The sequence below is a fragment of the Oreochromis aureus genome, linkage group 22, assembly GCF_013358895.1.
Source record: "Oreochromis aureus strain Israel breed Guangdong linkage group 22, ZZ_aureus, whole genome shotgun sequence".
Classification (NCBI taxonomy): Eukaryota; Metazoa; Chordata; class Actinopteri; order Cichliformes; family Cichlidae; genus Oreochromis; species Oreochromis aureus.
In genome coordinates this window covers 18,295,851-18,318,488 of record NC_052962.1, presented here as the reverse complement: position 1 = coordinate 18,318,488, position 22,638 = coordinate 18,295,851, and the positions used below count along the sequence as shown (strand labels likewise).

The 22,638-nt window shown below is 43.9% G+C and overlaps 1 protein-coding gene across 2 annotated transcripts; it reads left to right on the top strand.

Moving 5' to 3' along the window:
• The first annotated feature begins 828 nt into the window (after nucleotides 1-828).
• On the top strand, nucleotides 829-16,161 carry LOC116312031 (programmed cell death 6 interacting protein). Of its 2 annotated transcripts, none has more exons than XM_031729313.2 (18): nucleotides 829-1,183; nucleotides 3,547-3,601; nucleotides 3,689-3,758; nucleotides 4,935-5,062; nucleotides 5,569-5,722; nucleotides 6,634-6,734; nucleotides 8,715-8,831; nucleotides 8,979-9,201; nucleotides 9,329-9,452; nucleotides 11,178-11,355; nucleotides 12,447-12,558; nucleotides 12,756-12,925; nucleotides 13,279-13,527; nucleotides 13,714-13,848; nucleotides 13,989-14,083; nucleotides 14,196-14,331; nucleotides 14,421-14,611; nucleotides 15,097-16,161. In XM_031729313.2, exons 1-18 carry the CDS (start codon nucleotides 978-980, stop codon nucleotides 15,290-15,292), a joined length of 2,640 nt encoding a protein of 879 aa, XP_031585173.1. In that variant the 5' UTR covers nucleotides 829-977; the 3' UTR covers nucleotides 15,293-16,161. The 2 variants fall into 2 exon arrangements, with proteins under 2 accessions (XP_031585173.1, XP_031585172.1); XM_031729312.2 differs by having other exon boundaries at nucleotides 8,700-8,831.
• The last annotated feature ends 6,477 nt before the right edge of the window (nucleotides 16,162-22,638 follow it).

Genomic DNA, 22,638 nt, shown 5'->3' with positions numbered 1-22,638 from the left:
CAAGTTAAGTGTGATCTGGCCTTCCTGTTCTTGATTGTACCCTGTGGTTTACACCTCCTTGTACACACCTCTGTTTTCACATTCAGAAGCTTTTTTCTGAACGCAGATTTTGATAATGATACGTCTATTTCCTTGTTCTTGGTGCAGATGTTGCAGAGTTGTTTATCTTAACCAAAAACGTATTCTACCATCATCCAGTTTAGCTTTCTTCTGTGGTCTTTTAGGGCCTTTGGTGTTGTTGAGCTTGCCTTGCAGAGGCAAGCTGAACAACCAGTGTTTGTATACAATTTGTGAAATGCTCAATATCCTTGTTTATTTTGCTAAATAAGCTGTAGTCAACAGGACTTACAGTGGAGGTGTATATAAAATAAAGAAATTACCTGTTTTGTAAATATTCTTATGACTCTGCTTCATTGTACCTACTCTGTGTTCTACATTGTAATGAATCTAATCCTCTTTGGCCACTTATGGTATATTTTTTAGAACTGTTATGTTATAGTTGTTTCAGTTTCTGTTGTTTTCTTGGCCAGATCTCGCTTGAAGTTTTTTCTTTTTGCCAAATAAGATTTTATATTATCTGTATATATAAAGATACATATAAGGGAAACTGGAAAAAACATAAACAAAAAAAAACCTGATTGCAGCTTCTACCTCGTGACAGTGACGTGATGTCTTTCAAGTTTCAGATATCTTTAGCAGATTATAGGTCAGCAATTAACACCTGATTAACTCCAGGTTTTGGCGGAGTTCAATCATGGAAAAAAAAAAAAAAAAGATCAAAGCTCCTTCTCTTTCCATTTGCTCATTTCTCAGTAAAGCGACACTGAGTCTGCGCGGTGCGCCTCGCCGCTTCCCATTACGTAATTGACGTCGCCTGTCAGAATCCAGGAAGTGGTTAGGTCGCTCTTGTTTGTGTCCCTGGCTCGCTGTTCTCCATCTGTTTTTTCTGATTTAATAAAGCGCTTTCACGGGCCGAAATGGCGACGTTTATTTCAGTCCCGTTGAAAAAATCGTCCGAAGTGGATCTGGTGAAACCGCTGTCGAAATTCGTAACGTCTACGTACCCGGCGAGCGAGGATCAGGGAGAGTATCTCCGCGCCGTGGAGGAGCTCAACAAGCTCCGCAAGAGCGCGCTGGGAAGGCCGCTAGACAAACACGAGAGCTCCCTGGAGATTTTACTCAGGTAAAAAACAAAACACTGTTTCATAACACCTGAACCGGCTGCTGTGTAACTAACACCAACTGTTCGGAGGGCTGTCTCGTCTGTGGCGCTGATTTAGCTCGGCCATCGCCGCACCCAGCGGGGTTAGCTTTGAGCTGCTAACACCGAGCTAAGATGCTAGGAGGACGCTCTCTGGGAAATAACTGAGTCATTTGTTGCTCCTGCCAAGTTTCCCTGCGGGGGGAATACAGGCGGGATGTGCTGGCTGGTTTAACCGAACTGTCACCTCCTTGTGAGGGTAAATTGGGCATGGAAAGCCGAGCTGGTTCACACTTACAGCTATGGCCTTTACGCTAAAGTGGCTTAAAGAAAACTATACCTTGTGTAGATTTAGCTTAAACACTGAATTTGAACTTTCTCAGTGTGAAACGAACCTGAGTTGTAAGAAACAAACTTATACTTAAAACACAGACACCAGTCGCAAAAGCCTAAAGAAGGAAGCCCCTTCAGTGTGAGTGTTAGCAATAGCAAAATGCAGCTTAATCACGTCTAACTGGCAGTTTTTACGCGTTTGTCAGCACTAACAGAGGCTGTGTTGGTGAGAACAGCCTCAGTGTGTGTCTGCTCATCTACAGATGCAAAAACAAAAAGGAGAGAGTCCAGACCGTGCCTTTTCCTGTCAGCCAGAAGTTGCTGATGCCACTGAGACCTCAATAAAGTTGAGCATAAATGGTGTCACTGTGTCAACTGCTTTGCATAGAGGAAGTTGGTAGGATAGATGTGATATATTTTTGTGACACAAAGTCCCTCTGTGTGCTTGTCACCTCTATGTTGTTAACTGATGCCTTTCCTCCCGTGTAACTACACTTACTTATAATTGTTAAATGAGGCATGGCGCTCATGAGGGATGAGAGAGATGTGGCACTCAGATAATCCTGAACCCCAGGTTGTGGGGGGATTAGATCTTCCAGGGAGAGGGGGAAAAACTTAAGTTTTGGGGACAAAATCAGCTTAACATTTGTGACTTTTGTTTGACTTGACTGGTTATTATATACCTGCAGCCTTTGTGTCCTTATGACCACTGAGATTAAAGTTAACTTCCAAAATAAGGGGACAAAAGTATGTTAGTGGGTGAGTTTCAGTGTAGTCTTTCCTTTGCAATGAATATATCTTGAACAGGCCTGTTTTTATTCCTGGGTGCCATACAGGTACGGACTCTGTCCTTTTTAATGTGACTCATGACTTATTTAATGCAGAGAGTCTGCTCACATTACACAAGTCAGTATCCAGGTATGCAAATTCATGACCCAGAGCTTTTGTTGTTAAGTAGGCACATTGAAATTTGTTTGTTTATTTATTTATTTACTGACTCAGAATAATTGATCAAAAGTCAGCCCAGTTATTTTTTTATCTGTCCTCCCCCTCTAAAGTCATGTGAACAAATGTGCTTATTGTGCGAGCACTAGTTTATGCTCTTTTGTTTTCTTGGTTTTTCTGAGGGAAATATTGATCGAAGCCAATTTAGAAATAGTTCTGTCTGAAAAGATTAATATTATAATCTGTTGGTTAAACTAACTCACTGACTTTTGTGTGTGTTGTGGGTTCTGTGGGTTAGTAGCAGTCTGCTCAGGACCGATCGGAAGCATGCCGAAACCGAATAAGCCGCCATCACTGAATGTTAGCATTGTGTCACTATGGTGACCATTGTTTGCGTAGAAACCTTTCTTTCTCTCTTGAGCTAACCAGGTGGCACGCCTCGGCTCACCTTTCTGCTGCTCAGGTTTGTGCGTGTGTGTGTGTGTGTGTGTGTGTGTGTGTGTGTGAGTGAGTGAGTGAGTGAGTGAGAGACAGAGGGAGAGAGAGAATAGGAAACAACCTTTGTATGCAGTTTGTTCTGTTGTAAATGCCAGTGTGCGTTTACTGATGTGTTTTGAGTTCAGGAGAGAAATGTTGAAGGATCGGTAAAAGGGATTCCCTGATGTCATACCTGATTATAGATCGCTCACACATCACAGGTGCTGACACTAATAGGACAAAGAGCCGAGGTGTGTGTGTGTGTGTGTGTGTGTGTGTGTGTGTGTGTGTGTGTGTGTGTGTGTGTGTGTGTGTGTGTGTGTGTGTGTGTGTGTGTTGTTTCCTGAGTCACTGTCAGATGACTCTGAAACGGCTGAGCTTCCTCACACCACAGATGTCATAACATTCACTACCTCTATATAGCTGGTTCATTTCAATTATGTTTCAAAGCTTCTTCATTACTTTTTTCCTAACTTACCATGAAATGAAGTCACTGAGTAATTTTTAGAGGAATGTTATTTCTGGATTTCTGGATTTAGATACAAACAAAAGCAAAGTTTCAATCTGTGGTGTTTCGTCTCTCTCCGCAGATATTATGATCAGCTGTGTGCCGTCGAGCCCAAGTTTCCCTTTTCTGAAAACCAGGTAAATGATTGAGCTGCAGCACACATGACTGTGTGTTAGTTACTGAGCCGAAGCACTTAAACACAAAGCCTCTTCCTGTTTCTTCAGCTCTGCTTAACCTTCACATGGAAGGATGCCTTTGATAAAGGATCTCTGTTTGGCGGCTCCGTCAAGCTCGGTAAGTTTGGCTTTTCTAATACGTATTTTTACCTCCGCAAGAACATGTGCACGTCATTGTGTGTATAACAGTTGGCTGTAAAAGGAGGAAATGATATCACAATAGTTCCTGTAAATTTAAAACTCTGCCCCTCAGGTACGTAATTGTTGTTCTGTCTTTTATTCCTCCTGTCTCTTTGCGTTTTCATCTTTCTTTCACATACACAGACATGAAACACACCCAGTGAGAAACAATTCTTTTTAATTCAATGCACATACGAAACAGGCCCAACAAGATGTCATATGGAGTTAGAAAGATTTCATAAAGAAGTATGTGGTGCTCACATGTGTTTCTTGTGTAACAGAGCAACGGGAAATTACATGCACACACAGTTACTTTAAAGTTCATCAAGGCCATGTGAAATGTATTTACTAAATTAGGCCCCATAAGAAAAAACAATAAATTTGTCTTTATTGAACTAACATCACGTCATATTGATCAGCTGGAGTTCTCAACCATTGGATTGTTTCTGTTTCCGTTAATTTGGAGGAATGAAAATGTTGATGTTAAGAGGTTGAAATGCTTGTTTGTGTAAATCCATGCAAACAGCTGTTTCAACAAACTGAAACAATATTCAGGGGAAAAAAACTGATGTCACTCTGTCCTCTCTGTGAGTTTTCTCACCCATGCAGCGCAAGAAGAGACAGAGAGAATCCTGACAAAAACAAAAGCAGTGACGTAGTCACAAACAATCTGGACTTTCCAATATTTCCAGTGTTTGTTATCTCAACTTCGCTGTCTCTAAATATCTCTCAGAATTATGTAATGAGCAAACCTCTCAGCTGGGATGGGAAATCCCCAGCTCAGTGCAGCTACACACACCTAGGGGTGCGACCTGACCAATCAGATTTTCCCTCTTTGAGATGCTGGCCACTTAAAGCTTGTGGCGATAACGTCATGTGACTGTGATCAATCAGCAGTTTGTTATAAACGTAGCAGTGTTTTTATCAGAAGTTTAATAATTTACAAACTTACTGTAAATGACTATTTATCTATTTGCACTGTGACTAAATCACAATAATTCAAAGAACAAACACGGTTTGACATGTTGAAGATAAAAATTTATAGACATAAATCAAATAAAAGGATGTTGATCTAGAACTTTTGAAATTTCGTGCTCGTGCTTTTGTGTTGCAGCTCTGGCCAGTTTGGGCTATGAGAAGACGTGTGTGTTGTTCAACGTGGCAGCTCTGGCCAGTCAGATCGCCTCAGAGCAGAATCTGGACAATGACGAGGGACTGAAGACCTCTGCCAAATACTATCAGGTGGGTGTACTACCATACAGTAACATACAGTATACTATCACTGTTAAAACTCAGATGATATTTAGTTATTTAGTTAGTCAGCCTGACTTTCTCTGAGATGATAGTAAATATTTGCATTGACCTGCTTGCCCAGAAGGATGTCAAGCTTCAGAAATGGAAGAGCCCTCAGAAAGAGTAGGCCTGCAGAGTGTTTAACCAAACAAGCAAACAAACAAAATGCAAATCTGACATGTTTCACTCTAGGCTCGAGACCTGAGTGTGACAGAAGCAGGCGGGACTTACAAATTTTTATTTGTATTTTTTTTCCTTTTCTAACATGTGACGCTCTTATCAAACATGTGACCTGATGGTGCTGCTATCTATGATCTGTGTGATCTCCTGCACTCTGTTGATGCATTTGAGGCCCGTGGAGCTGGCTGAACGCCACAGTTAGCTCTGTTTTGGGGAAAAATCTTCTTTTAGTGTTGGATTGGATTCATTTTTTTCCTCTTCGTGTCTTCCTGCAGCTGGCCAGCGGGGCGTTTGGCCACATCAAGGACACAGTGCTGTCTGCTCTGAACAGGGAGCCTACCATGGACATCTCCCCTGAGACTGTAGGCACCCTGAGCCTCATCATGCTGGCCCAGGCCCAGGAGGTCTTCTTTCTTAAAGCCACTTCAGGTACCAAAGCCCTGACCCTAAAGACATGACTAAGCCTTTCAGCGATTTTGGTTATCATTTATTTAAAACACAGACTCTATTTTTATCCCCTTTGAATACTTTTAAAAAGTGCATAATGCTTCTACTACTGCTTAAGAGTTTTGCTCCGTGGGCCATCTTGCAAGTTAACATTTTCACAAAAGTTTATATTACAAATAAAATGAGGTATTGTACTTTAATTAATTATATATCATCTTTAATTACCCACTTAAGCAGCTTTTTTTTTTTTTTTTTTGCTCTCAAGATTAATTTCGAGTGCTGATGGGAGCAGTTTAGGTCCCAGCTACACTCAGCTTCTGTCCCCATTCTGTCTGCACAGTTTGTGTGTTGGAGTTTTGAAGATTACATTATAAAATAGGTTCTTATATAAAAAACAAAAACTCATCTGCTGAGAAGTTGTGTAATTTTGTTGTAGATTACTATGTATTGCTGTGATGTTTTAATGCAGTGGAAGCAGTCAGCTCTGAAAACCACTCAGAGAACCAGTTTGGAGTTTGACCAAAGCAACCAACCAGTTTTGTATCACTATCAATAATGTTGGGTCTATTTTACTGGATATACCAATAAAAAATACTTCCCATCAAATTATGTTAAAGTAAATCTCATAAAATGGAAAAAAGCATCACAAGCGCACTCCAACTTTCTAAAATTGGTGCAGAATTTGGTGATAATAATAAAAAAAAAAATCTTAAAATAATGGAAGTGGGAATTTGTTCTTTGGTCCATCCTTTCCTGGGACTGCCAGACTACCCAGCGTTAGTGTTCGAGGGTTAATGTGTGAGTTTGAGTAAAGCAGCTTCTTATCTGGAGTCTTTTCATGTGTTTGTCTTTGCCTGGTGCATCATTTTAAAAGGCTCTTGTTCACCATGTAGATAAGATGAAAGACGCTGTCATCGCTAAGCTGGCCAATCAGGCGGCAGACTTCTACGGAGACGCCTTCAAGCAGTGCCAGTATAAGGACAACCTCCCCAAGGTATATGAAGAACACAAACACGCGCACACACACAAAGTTACACATTAACCACGAGATGGAAACCCACACATCCACAGTCAGCCATGTGCTCGGTGGGGTGCAGACATGCAAAGCGTGGACTCTTAATGGTTTGGAGTGTGTCTGGTTGTGTGTATCGTTTTGTGTTTATGTGGGAAATAGACTCGGGTTGTGGGACTGTCCCAATCACACCCTTTGTCTTCTCATTTTTCTCTTTCCATCCTGTTTTCACTGCGACTGGTTGATTAATACTCAGCTACATATTGACCTGTGTTCTTCCTGATTGGTTTCTCTCCGTTTAATCAAGGACATCTTAAAGTAGTTACTTACACCACACATAGAAACACACACTAACAAAGGTCCACGCTGCACGTTTAATATTTTGGAGTTACGCAGATCAAAATGGAGAAAAAAGCAGCTGTTATAACTGAAGTTTTTTAAAGTGGGAATTTCCCCATGTCTAAATTTAACAGCTGTGACATACTGGAAATGATGATATGTGATAGAAACTGTAAATTATAGCTCATTAAAAATATTTTGTCTTACACTAAAACACAAATTTCTTCATCTACACACCTTAAAGCTGAAAAGATTTATCAATTTGTCAGCCAACAAAAATATAATCTATGAATATTTCATTAGTTAATTGTATAAAACGAGACTTGCTTTCAGCTTCTGCTGAGATTTTTTTTTTTCTCCGTATTGTATTTTTGATAAATAAAAATCTTTAGATGTCTCTGTGTGACGAGAAAGTAGCTTCATATCTGCTGTTAGAGCAGTTTGTCCTCATTGTTACGTTCACCTAAAAGTCCAGAGGATATGGGGAGGGGAGAAAGTTTCTGGGTTAGGGGGGAAAAAGGAGCAGGATAAAGGTTTTTTATTATTAATTAAACTAAGAGACAGACGAGCCATGACACCATGAAAGAAAGAACATAACAAAACAGTAAGTTAAAAAGAAAAAAGACACACCTTCCTCTCCCTCTGAGCTAAAACACAAAGTCACTGCACTGCAAGGACAACTGTGCTCCCCTCCCTGACCTACCTGTCCTAATTGCTGACTGTGGCCAGCTGCCAAGGTCAGTACCTAAAGTACGCGAGAGGAGAAAACGCCTACTGGAGGAAAATAACTGCAGACCCCGCTGAGCCGTAACACTCATATTAAACATGACCAGAGATTTGAAAAATGAGGACATGATTCAGGATTCAGACAGCTCAGTCATGCTTAATGTGTGAGCACAGCTGTCCCACTCACCTGCTGATCAAACCTTCTGTTTGCAAGGGGCAGCTAATCAGGAGGAAGTCGCTTAACTCTTTCCCTCAGTTGCCTCAGTACATATTAGTACTAGGAGCTGTAATGCAGATGTAAACAAACAAAGTCAAACCTAAAAGTATGAAAAGGGTACCAGGTAATAATAAAAAATAAATAAATAAATAAAATAAAAAGCTGGACAGTGGACCCATTCTAGGTTTTAATGGTCCAGCTTGATTTCAGACTAACTGTTTAAGATAAATGTATCATTTTGTTTTCATACCACCTTCCTCACACACTCATACACACACACACACACACACACACACACACACACACCTGGTTTTGGGATGTTTGATGAAGCAGCTTTTTCTGGAAGGTTAAAACACTCATGGCCTGTTCTGTTTTTCTCTCTCGTTGTCTTCCTTTCTTTCTGCATCCCTCGCCGTGGTGCTGGCGTTTGCCCTGGTTGTGTCTGTGCGTGCGCGCTTGTGTTGTGTTTGCACGTGCCTCTCTGTCACTGGCTTCTGTGATGTGATTTTTATTTATTTTTGTATTCATTTAATTTGATTTTTTTACCTCGCTGATGTGCGTCTGCCATTTTATGGTTTGCGTTGCCACTGTGTGTGTATGTGCGTGTGTTTTTATACATGTCTGCATGCCTGCGTGTTGCTCTGTGGTTGCCGCTCCCTGGTCAGTATTTTTATTTTCAGGAAGTGCTTCCGGTGCTGGCGGCTAAGCACTGCATCATGCAAGCCAACGCCGAGCTGCATCAGAGCATCCTGGCCAAGCAGAAGAAGAGGTTCGGGGAGGAGATTGCTCGTCTGCAGGTACACAGATTTCCACTCGCTTTACAGCCCTTTAAAAGAAAAAAAAAGGGAAAAAAAATACATTGTATATTTAAAAAAAAACAAAAAAAACAAAACAAAACAAAAAAGCTTCTCCACAACTTTTCCTCCATTATTTGATCAATCCAGCACGCAGCAGAGCTGGTTAAGACTGTGGCATCTCGTTACGACGAGTACGTGAGCGTTAAGGATCTGACAGACAAGATCAACCGATGCCTCACAGCAGCTAAGAAAGACAACGACTTTATCTACCACGACCGGGTGCCCGAAGTCAAAGACCTCGAGCACATCGGCAAAGCAGCGCTGGTCAAACCAACCGCCATCACACCCCCACTCAGTCAGAAATTTTCAGGTATGGACCGCGGACACGCCCCCACTGTTGAAAATTCTCTGGAGAATGATGCTCAGCTGACACTTTATATGATCTGAAAACTGATTTTTTTCCTAACTATTTGCTTGTCTTGATCTTTTCAATTCAGACTTGTTTGAGAAGATGGTTCCAATGGCCGTGCAGCAGTCCATGAGCATTTACAGCCAGAGGAAGGCCGAGACCGTTAACAGACTGGTGGGAACCATGAGGGAGGCGACTAATCTCTGCAACGGGTATGCTGTGCTCTGTCTGTAAAGCTATATCCACACATGAGCTCTAGCTCTGAGCGATTCTCCGCCGTCACAAGTGGGGCTTTATGCGAGAACCTGAATTATCAGCCAGTTTGCTACTGCAAACAAGGTTTATGATAATAAAGAAAGCCTCTTCACTTTGGGGCAATGATTGTGGCAGTAATTTTAAAGCCTCCATCTAAATGAAATATGAGAGTTGCTCATAGGAATTGCTGCTCCTCCTGGAGTATTGGTAAGATTCGAGTGAATGAGATTGAATTTGTCCTAGATATGACTGACTGTGAGCCTCGGTGACTGCTCAGTGGATTTGAATTCTTATTAGTTTGTGCACTGTCTTTCTGCACTTTAATACAAGAACCTGTGAACTGTGATGGATCATAGGATGAGCCGGATGAGCTATTATGTTGATGTTCTGGTTTTCATTGAAAACTGCATATACAGACTCACGGGTGAAGCTGGTCTTTTTTCCCCATAAGTAACTTTTACTGCGCACACAAAACAAACAAAAAAAGAAAAGACACATCCATTATGGCTTCTGCAACGTGATCAACGTGGCTTCTCCAATCAGAGCCAGCCATTCATTTTCTTCCGCTTATCCAAGTCAGGGCTGCTGGAGCGTATCTCAGCTACCATAGGGCGAGAGGACCCTGGATCTTTTTGCTGTGAGGCACTACCTCCATACGTGCCTTTCCCCTATCCACCAGAGCACCATAAGAAATCCTAATTCATGTTATGGGTGTGTAAAAAGTACACTTGCCTACATCTTTACTACACACAGCGAAAGGAAACGTTTACAGGATAGTACACGATGTACGGTTTAGAGACAGTGGTGCTAACAAAAAGACAGGAGGCTGAGCTGGAGATGCTGAGAGTGAGCGAGATCTGAGACAAAGTCAAAGCCAGGTAGAAGGAGAAGAGGAAGACCACAGAGGAGGTTCATGGATGTAGTGAAGGAGAACAGAGGAGGATGCTGGGAATGGGTGAGGTTGAGGCAGTGGCGACAACTAAAGGGAGCACCTGAAAGAAGCCGGCCTACAAACTACTGCCACGACAAGGAAACCACATGCTTCAACTGTCATATGAATCAGTGAGTGCGACGACACGATTGGCTCGTGTGTTGAAGATGGTGAAGATTCATAAATTTCCATTTATGTCGTGTCTCTCTGGTACAAAGTTTGCATGACATCACATTTAGAGAAGCAGTGGCGATCATGTGTCCTGATGCAGGAGTATTTCTTGGAAGATCTCCTGCTCTGTGTAACGTAAAAAGAACGGCTTCACCGTTTGAGTTTCTCTGGATTGTTCCGAGTTTATGTGGAAACTCTCATATGAGTTGCTGTTTGTGTAAACCACTGAGCGATCCGTGTCTTCCTGTTAACATGTCAGTAAGTGCTTCTGTAAATAAATTTAATAATTCATAACATGAGGGAGCATCAGGTACCATTAATGTGTCGATAAAAGCACTCGTGTCGTCAGTGCGGCGCTCTCAGCACATCGTTTGAAGATCTTTATTAGAAATTTGAGCCAACGACGTCAACATGAGTGCATTGTCATTAAATTAAAGCAGTAAAATGAAAATATTTACTTTAACTCATTTTCTCCAAGTAAACTTTGTAAAAGCTGTTTTTAATGAGCTCCGTGCTGACGAGCTACAAATTAATGTTCAAGCAGCCGTAATAACTGACAGATGATGCGTTTCTCCATCAGGGTGTTGGCGTCTCTAAACCTGCCAGCTGCTCTGGAGGATCTGTCAGGAGACTCCATCCCACAATCCATTGCTGAGAAGGCCAGGAACGTCGTGCAGCACGGAGGACTGCAGAGCATCGAGCAGCTCATCAAAGACCTGCCCGAGCTGTTGACCCGCAACAGAGAGATCCTGGATGAGGTCGGTGACGCGAGCAGACACGTGCCCTCTGACCTTCCTGCTTGCCGCGACCCCAAAATCTGTTTAACAAAGCAAAGAAGCCGCTTTTAGAACAACAGGCTGCAAACAGCTTGTTCGTCATATGGCTTTGCTTTCTTGAAAACGTAGCATATGAATCCTGGCTTGGACGCCGCGAATGTTGGAGTTTTCTACCACCATTATTACCAGAAGAGCGTATTAATACTAAAAAAACTCTTAATCGTTCCTAATGGCGGAAATCCCAGATCCGCATCATCACAGGAATCTAATCCACTGATCGTTGGGCCAAGGACTGTCTGTCCACCGGCTTCAGCCAACCCATTTTTTAAACATCATGCTGACAAACAAATAAACAGATGGGAGGGAAAACATAAAGCACAATCTGCCTCCAAGTTTGTTGGCAGAGTTGAAAAGTCCAAACCGAAATGCCCTAATTTTCCTAAAAAGTAGTCATTAATGAGACTAAAAGGAGGCAAAAAAAAGGAAAAAATACAATTGAGCTCGCCAAAAAATGACTATTATTTGAGATTTTAATTTTTTATATATTGAGTTTTTATTTTTAATTAAACTCCAGTTTCAGTTTTTTTATTTAACATGCATGTTGAGTGATCATTAAAAAGTACATGAGGCAGACAGATATGGACGAGCAAAGTTTATAATCACTGATGTAATAATCGTTGCTTCGTGTGTCTCAAGTGTGGCAGTTTCTAAAAAATACATGCCACAATGACACGATCTCACCAGCTGTATAAGCAATTTTCCCGTATCCTGACATTATAATAACAATAATAAGAATATCCAAATAGTCTAACAGATTCCTCATGTGTCATCAGGACCTCCCCAACATGATACATATTCAAACCCGTTTGAAAACCCACCTTCAGAATCAGTTCTGATTACTTTTTTGTATCGTTTCTTACTCGGGTTTCCTCATTTTATGTGTCTTTAAACTCTGTTATCTTGTGCTGGTGTTATGTCCTCTGATTATTTTAGATGTACAGCACTTTTGTGCTAATCGATGTGTATCAGTGGTGTTTTTGTCCTCTCAGCATCTTTGTGTTTTCGTCCTTTAGTCTCTGAAGATGCTGGACGATGAAGAGACGACCGACAACGAGCTGAGGACCAAGTTCAGCCAGCGCTGGAGCAGAACTCCCTCTGGAGACCTCTACAAGCCTCTTCGAACCGGTACGCCAAGGAAGAACGTTGCTCTCATTTGTTGTTGGTGTTGGGGTTTTCTTGTTTTTATTTATTGGGGCCATTACACACTGAGAGCGCTGCAAAAAAACGACAGGAAATTCCTAATTTATCGGACACCAACTTGTCGTGCAAGTCTTTGCGCTGGGAAAAACTCTCTTATTCCCTCTAATCCTCTCCCTACACAGAGGGCGCTAACTTCCGCAACATCTTGGACAAGGCAGTGCAGGCCGACCAGGTGGTGAGGGACCGCTACAACACCCACTGTGCCATGATCGCCCTGCTGTGTAAACCAGAGAACGAGCTCAACGCCGCCATCCCCTCTGCCAACCCGACCAAGACACTACAGGGCAGCGAGGTCTGTCTGACATCTTTACGTCTTTGTTTGTGAGCTCAGATAATAGGAATGTGCTTTTTTTTTTTTTTATGTGTGTGTCCCATAAACGTCGACTCCTGCTGCACAGAAATCCCCGGTGGACATTGTGTTCCTTATGGCCCTTTCCCTCCTCCCCTCACTACCTCCCTTTTTCTTTTTCTTTTTTTTTTTGCTGATACTGCACTGTGTTTCACTAGGGAGCTCAAAGAACTAAGCAAGCAGAACTGAAAGAAGTGCACCCCTCTCCAGCTGCTGCACTCACTGTAACGAGGGTGAGAGGTCGGGGGTTAATGTCGGACTGTGGAAAAGTCATATCTGTCTACCTTCCCCTGTAGGTAGTGAACGTGCTGCGCTCTCTGCTCGCTCAGCTGGAGGAGGTAAAGAAAGAGAGGGAGACTATGGAGGGAGAGATCAAGGCCGTGACCTTTGACATGTCCATCACCTTCCTGACGGCGCTGGCTCAGGATGGAGCCATCAATGAGGAGCAGCTGTCGCTGGGCCAGCTCGACCAGCTGTACGGCAGCTACAACCAGAGAGTGCAGGCCAGCCTCCGCACACAGGAAGAGCTGCTGGGAAAAGTTCAGGTACAGGCGGCTTTGGTGGGAAGTGTGTGGCTTTTAAATGTGTTTATTAAATTGGGTCAGAATTCCCTCACAGGAATGACGCTTTAACTGTATCAGATTAAAAGAACGCATAGATGGACATAAAGTGCATACATAATAAAAGGAGTCGGAGGTTAACCGTCCTCTCGACCTGCGATCTGCTTCCAGACGTCCCACCAGGAGTTCAGCAGCCTGAAGCAGTCCAATGCAGACTCCAACCAGAGGGAGGAGGTCCTCAAGAAGCTGGCCTCGGCCCACGACAGCTACATGGAGATCAGCAACAACCTGCGCGAGGGCACCAAGGTACGTGCTCAGCAGAACAACGGGACCAGCCGTGCCGCAGCGATGCATATCTTTTGTCAGATGTGCTCTACTTTTGTGCGTCCCAAACCGGGTTAGTTATTTTTGTCCCCGTTTTTTTTTTTTTCTTTCTCCCCGCTCAGTTCTACAACGACCTGACAGAAATCCTGCTCAAGTTCCAGAACAAATGCAGCGACATCGTTTTCGCCCGCAAGACGGAGCGCGATGAACTCCTCAAGTACGTACCCGCGCGGTCATTCCAAGCTGGCTGCGAAGGAAGACTGTTTTTGCAGGTGGTGCGTTGGGTTCTGTTTTATTTGCCGTTTGTGATGTTTGATTTTTGCTCTCAGGGACCTGCAGCAGAGCATCGCTCGAGAGCCCAGCGCTCCAACCTTCAACGTTCCCGCCTATCAGAGCACTCCCGCTGCCCCCTCCGGCCCCGCCGCCCCGGCTCCTGGTCCGACCCCTGCACCAAGAACCGTCTTTGTAAGCGGAAACTCAGCCCAACACTGAATATTATCAACATCTATCGGTCGTGTGCTCATCTTTCTGTTCTCTCCCTTTACGTCTTCCAGCCTGTGCAGCCTCAACAACCCGAGTCAAAGCCCCAGCCCCCAGCCAGGCCACCTCCACCAAGCGTGACCCCTCAGGCAGCCTCCACCACACCCGCCAGCTCACAACCTGCCGCCGTTCCCACTAACAACCCACCACCCATGGCACCCCAGGCCCAGGGACCACCTTACCCCACCTACCAAGGCTACCCTGGGTCAGTTTTCAAATCTGTCCTCTCTTTTTTTCAGTGGATTTCTCAGATCTGAGCACCTCATTTGGTCCCTAAAGTGACAAAAAACTGCTGCAGGTCGACCGGCTCGCATTCTCATTGGTCGGAGAGTCTCTGCTGCTACTTTTTATAAGAAGAAAAATGTGGCAGGAACAGATTTCTGGCTTCAGTGAAGCAAATAATTTGAGAAAAAAAAAAGATGAAAAGCTGCAGCTACAGGTTGAAGATAAAGTACATGAAATATCTTCTCAGTAAACACGGAGCAATTAAAAATCTATAGATGGTCTTTAATTTTAACAGCTGCAAATGCCATTAAACCCAAACTCCGTTCTAGCTCTGTATACTGATGCTAGGAGAGGGCGTTAGTTGCTTCACGATAACTTTTAAATGCAGTCTGCAACCTTTGACTCTGAAGTGTTTTGATTATACAATGTTTGAAGTTTGTCTCGTCTCTTGTCTTTTCCCTGCAGGTACTACCAGATGCCTATGGGCTACAATCCTTATGCTTACGGCCAGTACAACATGCCCAACATGCCCAACATGCCCTACATGCCCTACCAGACTCCGGGTCAGGGAGGATACCCAGGAACTGCTCCAGCAGGACAGCCCTACCCAGGCTACCCCCAACAACCCCCTCAGCAACAGCCCTACTACCCTCAGCAATAACTCGCCTCCTCATCCCCGTATTCCTCACATGTTAACACCAAATTTAAAAAAAACATCCCCAGCAATAACACTTCAATCCCATGGGCTCCTCCGCTCGTATTACACTTTGTTTTCTCCTCCTGACAGCGGCTGTGTGAAGGTGGAGCTGCTGAAAAGCCTTTAACACTTTTCTGTAACTCATCTTTCTTTTTGTTAAGCTCATGTTTTTCTGGATCCTGGCAGCACTTTTCCCTGAAACTGTTTCAGCTTTCATCAGTGCACTAACACCTCCTCCTCCTCCTCCTCCTCTTTTTTTTTTTTTTTTTTTTTTTTTTAATGTACTCATTTTCTAAAAGTTTTGTTGATTAAATTAAACCCTTAACCTCTTTCCGATGATAACTGACTCTTTGACTGAGGTGGACTGCTGTAACAACACTCATCGAGGCGCACAGAGCGGCTCTTCGTTTCCTCGCTGGAGACTGTGCATCTGTATTGACTCAATCAAACCTCCCAGCGCATCTATATTAACTATATTGCTATTTTTGTAATGAATACTGATGCTTCTCTGATGTATAAATCTATTAAAAAAAAAAACAACCCAGAAAAACGAATGGCCGGTAGGTTTTCTAATGTAGATGACTGTTTTTGTTTCTCTTTCACTCTTTCCTCTCGCTCTCTCACCCCGGGAATGTGGGTTTATTTCCGTGTTACAATCAAGAGGCTGTACAATTGGGAGAAATGGCTCTACTATATAAATATATGTATAAATAAGACTCTGTATGTGATTAACCGAGACACTCTGTGTGCGCCACTCCTGCTCTTTGTGTTTTTGTTTTTATCCATCACCTTCGAGATTAAAAACAACAGCAGCCAGACGCCATTTGTCCGTCTTTATGTGTTGGATGTCTTTTATTTATTGATTTATTTTTTTTTTCCGCTCCTTAAACTGTGGAGGTTTGTAAAGCAGCCAGAAGAGGGCAGTCCTGCAGTTCACAGGGGAGGGGGAGGGGGAGGAGGGGGTGTGAAGCAGCACTTTACCTGCCGTTGTTGTTTCTTTCAGCCAATCAGAGATTGACTTGTCCCATCCAACTAATCGGATGCTTTTTGACCCCCGAGCACTGGGGGCAGATCCCATTTAGATGACATGCAAATTACGTTCCAGTGAGGTCGTGATCTCATCCAATCATATTTCCCCGCAGGTGATTTCTCCATAGACAGATTTCATCCCGAGATATTTATTCAGTGTCAGGAGACGCTAATGATTTCGCATATCTCCTCCCCGTGTGTGTGCGCACGCGCGCGCGTGTGTGTGGCAGGGAGGCAGATGGCAGCGCAGTGTGATGTCTGGAAGGATGCATGGAGATGTTGGCAGAGAGCTGCTGGTCCCCTGCCTACATCCATCACTCCACCTCTCTCTCCATTTTCTCCTCTCTTCTGTCTAATCTGTCTTCTCGGGTTCCTACCACCACAACTCTTAAAAAAAACCCTCACCATATTTCACTTAATTTTCCCTCTGTGCTCTTCCCATCCTTTGTTTTCCTTCTTATCATCAGATTTTTTGCTTTTCTCTTAAGCTTTTTCTTTTTTTATAATAATGATTATTTTTGTACACCACCTGGCATTTCCTCGCTCCCCTGGCTCATCTGCTTTTGCTTACCATTCGTCTGTCCTTGCTGTCCGAGCTGCGAATCGCTGGCAGTGAGTTATCTACACCGGTCAGTATCTCCTGGCTCATAAACGTCTCATAAGATTACGTCAGTGTGCGCGCTGGCGCTTTGGAGTGAGACTCGCAAGGAAACAGTTTTAATCAGATCTAACAGCTCGCATCTCCTACTGGAAGTGACACAACACATACACACTGCCATGTTTCTCTCTCTGTGTGTATATCTATACAGCATGGCTCTGCCGCCGCCGCTGCCAAAGCCAATTGTAGCTCTGGATGTGTTTATCAAAGGTGTCTGTGCGTCTCTGCCGTTTAATTTTAACAAGGCGTTCTCCACCGGAGGAGTGTCATATTTTAATTGGTCTGAAACAGAATAAAGGCAGCGAACAGAGCACTGCAGTGACAGGTATTAATTACCTTCTGCCTAATGGCTCCCAAACTCCGCACTCAGCCATATTGGTGTTCACACTATTCTTACTCCCCCACTCTTCTCTCTCTCTTTCTCTCATCGCTTTGCTCTCCTCCTCACCATGTGTTTGTCGGTAATAAGGCTGAATCGAGGCTTTTCTTTGGCTATGATGTTGATAATTACAAAGAAATACTCGATTAGGGGAATTGCTGCGCAGAGATACCCAAACGGGGGGTCTGGGGCAATTTTTCATTTGTCCTAGGGTTTATGTAAAGAGTGTTTCAGTCGCTCATTTAATAAAAGAATGGAATATAGAGCTGAAGCTCGTACACTAACCAGCTACTTACCAGGATCAATTATTTAACTCGGCAGCAGCTCGGAGCGTTTAGGCACGAAGGCACGGACAAGACGACCTGCTGGAGTTCAAACCGAGCTTCAGAATGAGAAAGGAAAAGGAATTAAGTGACTCTGAGCGTGGCTGCTGATATACTGGGATTTTGCCACACAAGCATCTCTAGGGTCTATGGAAAGGGTGTCAAACATAAGGCCCAGGCGCCAAAATAGGCCCAACAAGGACTCCAACCTGCCTCAATGGACTGCTTTGAAAAATGTGAAGGAGGGCATAATTTTTGGGCTTATAACTGTACAAAAAATATGATAAAGACCAGCCTTATGTCCTTTTATACTACACCAAAGTAATTACCAGATAAACATTTAAATGACAGTGAAAAAGCAGGAACTTTTCTATCAACTATATCTAGAGATAGAAATATATACAGTACTGTGCAAAAGTTTTAGGCACGTGTGAAAAATGCTGTAAACAAAGAACACTTTCAGAAATATAAATGATTGTTTATTGGCCCCAAATGTATTCTGCAGCAGGACAACAACCTCAAACATACAGCCAAAGTCATTAAGAACTATCTTCAGCGTAAAGAAGAACAAGAAGTAGCTGAAGTAATGGTATGGCCCCACAGAGCCCTGATCTCAACATGATTGAGTGTGTCTGGGATTACATCTATACACACACACACACACAAAACCAAGGTATGGAGACGAGCATCTCTGAAGGTACTACACATCACAACTTGCAGCACAAGACCACCCCACGCACCGCGCTCCCGTCAGCTAAGAACAGGAAACTGAGGCGAGAGTTCACACTCACTCACCGGTGTCACTTTCTAAAAACTGTCCAACATGGAAAAAATCCCAAAAATGTAAGAAAATTGGATGTTTGCTGGGAAGTTCCACTGAGATAAAGATCTACACAAATTAGACCGGACTGACATTAGAACCACACGCAAGCTTTAGGCATTCGTCACAATACACAAAATCAGCAGCAGGGGTTTCTCAGTAAAAACACCTGCATGCTTCCTGCAGCACGTTTTTTTTTTACGTGATTCTGAATTTATCAGCAGGAATGTTGACACAACGGTCCTTTTCCTTTTAACTGAAATAAAACATGCATGGTTGATAGTCTTTCTGCTATGCCTGCACACACTGCAAGGAAAAACATTTTTATGTCTTGGGAAAATGGCAAAATAACTCAGAATTCTTCTGGAACACTTTCCTTTGGAATTTTTGACCTGCTTATTCGGTTCCTCATGGGAAATGTTCATCTGGATGAGACTCTTAAGTCACTTCAGCGCTCTCAAATCTCATCAATGATTGATCGCCTTTGCTGCCTGTCTACAATAAGGTCAATACTGGCACTGCCTGTGTCTGTGCTGTGTTCCATGTGCTCTATATTCAGAGACTAGGTATTGTGTTGTGTTGAACCATTTGTTGTAATATTTTAAAAAAATGTAACAAAAACTTCCATTCATCCATTTTCTTCTGCTTATGCAGGGTCGGGTTGTGGGGGGAGTAGCCTAAGCAGACAAGTCCAGACTTCCCTCTCCCTTGCCACCTCCTCTTGCTTATCCGGGGGATCCCCGAGGCGCTCCCAGGCCAGCCGAGAGATATAATCTCTCCATAGGGACTTGGCCAGAACACCTTGCCCAGGAGGCATCCTTGTCAGATGCCCAAGCCACCTTAACTGGCTCCTTTCGATGTGGAGGAATAGCGGCTCTATTCTAAGGGAGAGGCCAGCTGATCTTCTGAGAAAGTTCATTTCCACAGTTTGTAACTGCAGTCTTGTTCTTTCTGTCACTACCCAGAGCTCCTGATCATAGGTGAGAATAAGCACGTAGATCCACTGGTAAATTGGGAGCGTTGCTCTATAAAGTTAATAGAGAATAAAACATATATGGTTGAACCCTCCATGTAGCTTAAACGGGACTGATGCCTGAAGTTCTCAGGTGTTTTGTTGATGGGGAACCTGACCTGTGTGAACCTTTTACCTCTGCCTGTGATTGGTTCAGGTTGTCTGTTTGTTAGAGTGACTCCAAAGGTTTTTATTGGAGGAGTTTTTATTATTATTATAAAAATCGCTGTGTGATCGGGGAAAAAATGGACAATAGGGGACTTTTGTCTTCCCAAGAAAGCACCACAGACTAAAAATCCATGGTGTGGAGTGAACTGTTCACCCCTGGGTGTAGGTATGCGGTCTTGTATTGTGATTGTAATTGAATAAGTTTTGCTGTGACGGCCCCTCTTTAGTGTGCAGATACCCTGGCTATCATTCAGTGTTCCTCCTTCGGCTCGCTTTCTTTGAGGAGAGTGCGAGAAGCTCTAAAAGGAAAAGGCACAGTGCTAAAATCTCATTTATGGTGTTAATTTGATCAGCTATCTGTCAGCTCACAAGTTGCCAGTATCAGTGCCTGTGCATTGCCTGATAATTTTGCCTCTACTAAAGCAGCTCTCTGGCCCTGCTATGTGCGATATTTTTTTTTTTCCCATAGAAGCGAGATGCCTGAAATAGCTCTGATTGACAGGTATAGAGACACAGTTACTATAACAACTACCTCCTGGCTCTCATGAGCACTTCTCTTCCTCTCAACGACCACCGCCACCATCCCTCCCCCCCTCACCTCTTCTCTTTTCATTTTCTTTTACCACCTCTCCTTTTTTACCCCCCCCCCCCCCCCCATCTTCCTCTCACCCCCCTCCACTATGTGCATGTGTGGGTGTAGAGGGAAGAGATTATGAAAAAAAAAAGACCAACTCCACTGCAATATTTCCTTCACATGGAGATGTTTGTGTTGCAAGATAGAGGCCTGGCACCAGCTATTGGATCTAACCTGTGTGGGTGAGGGTAGGCGAGAGTGGGAAGATGAAACATGCTTATACAACACGGGCAAATAAGCCTTTTATATTCTTTTCGTGTTTCCTTTTTGGTGCCTGTTCCTCTGTCAGGTTGAGCCGCTCTGCTTGTATAATCAAGTCAGTCCAGCGCGCTCTGTGTTCCTGCATGCGGTATATGTGTGTGTGTGTGTGTGTCGGTGGGTCTGTTTGCATGCGTGCACGCAATTTGTGTCAGCGAGCGGCACAGTGAGGCCACCCGATATGATGAGTGAATTTCAAGCATGATAGAATCTAGTGGGACTGCCAACGGAGAGCGCACAGAGAAAGTAGGTGTGTGTGTGTGTGTGTGTATGTGTGTGTGAGCGCGCTGCTGGGAAGAAGACGGACGTCATTGCTGCCACCTGCTTCTGTGGGACAAAGGCCAGACGCATACACACACATTTGCATATGCAGACAGCCAAGCAGAGGTCAAACCAATCTCTTAACATAGCATTAATGATATGATTTACTTAACCCCCACATCCAACCACCTCCATCCCCCACCCTGTCTTCACCCTCCCTCCCCCAGCCCCCTGTCCCTGCCTCTCCTTTCATCTCCCCGTCTCTGAGTCATCACACAGGGTGAGAGGTCTGAGGAAAACAAGCTGCCAGAGTTGGACATGCCATAACAATGCAGCACCTGTCAGTGCGTGCATGTGTGTGTGTGTGTGTGTGTGTGTACCTGTGTGAGTACATGTGCATGCTGCTGTCTCAGAGCGTCTGTCATCAGGAGAAGGCAGGGAACATTTCCAAGTGCTACTGTAAATACAAAGACACTGTGCCCTGTCTGTGCTTGTATGTGTGTGTGTGTGTGTGTGTGTGTGTGTGTGTGTGTGTGCGTGCGTGCGTGTGCATGTGTGTTCTCACCGCTGTGGCTTTCTCCAGAAGTTGCTCTGTCGCCCTATTGATTGGCTGTCTCACTTTGTGGCAGGAAATGAGACGGCGGCTCTCACTCAGCACCTGTGTGACCCCCCCACCCAGCCACAGAGAGCTCCTCTAATGATCTGAGCTCAGCTGCCTGGGTCTTGCACTGCAACCGCTTCCTCACCGGCTCACAGGCTCAGACCTGATCAGTGGCGCACCCATCAGCGTCTCACACTCGTGCACACATCAGACAGGTACTCCTGAAAAATATGTGTGTGTGTGTGTGTGTTTCAAATAATGAGAGCACCTGTAGAGGTCTCTCTTCTCCTCTGCAGAAGTTGATGATGTGGAAGAAGTGAGCTGTGCATCAGGTTGTGCTTTAGTACGGATCCATTGCATTGAACTGACCGGCTGAACTGATGTAAACTCGTGCCGTCAGCTCGGTGGCAAATTTGAGGCGATTTTTCTGCAGCGTTGACACGAAGGCGAATAATTCAGAATTAATTAGGCTATGACACACAAGAGGAAGGGGGGGTGCGGGTGCAGCCCATAATAAGACATTTAAAACAGGATGGGATCTGGTATCCAAGTGCAGGGTATCCATAGAGACCGTTGCTATGGCGGAGAGAAATCTCACCTCATTAGGAACAAATATAAATAGCCTTGCGACTCAGCTTATGGTCATGATGGCCATGGTTGAAAGAACAGACTCTGAGGCTCCCGGGTCAGCAATGCAGGCAGGAGAGTTAAGTGGAAGACAGAGAGATGGATAAAGGGAGTAATTCAGAGAATTAGAAGGAAGGAAGATGGTTCATAAAGGGGAGAGAATAGATTGGGTGCCTCATGGTGGGAGGCAAAGAAAGGGAGGAGGAGGAGGTGGAAGGGAAGAAGACAGATGCGTAAAAAAATGGAGCCAGAAAGCAAGTTTGTCAGTAGCATCTGAGGAAAATCTCCCAAAGGTCAGCCTGTTTGCTTGTTTCTATCCTCAGGAAGCTTTAAAAAAAGCCAAATAAGTAAAATCTGCATTCACATCCAGTGAACTTTGGATTGAAATAAAAGTAAAAGACAATCCAGATACAAAGTGCAAAAGAAAGCGTGACTAAAATAGCATAATGAGACGGTGTGAGGGACTTTTTCTCTTCTTCTTCTCTTCTCAGCAACACATGAGCGATGGAGGAGGGGAGGGGAGGAGGTGGGAGTCGTGGG

Excerpts from the sequence above, each read along its gene's own strand:
- LOC116312031 (XM_031729312.2), top strand. The coding sequence starts at position 978 with ATGGCGACGTTTATTTCAGTCCCGTTGAAAAAATCGTCCGAAGTGGAT. Across the intron at positions 5,723-6,633 it reads CTTTCTTAAAGCCACTTCAG|ATAAGATGAAAGACGCTGTC; the intron begins GTACCAAAGCCC and ends TTCACCATGTAG. Across the intron at positions 14,332-14,420 it reads CTGCACCAAGAACCGTCTTT|CCTGTGCAGCCTCAACAACC; the intron begins GTAAGCGGAAAC and ends TACGTCTTCCAG.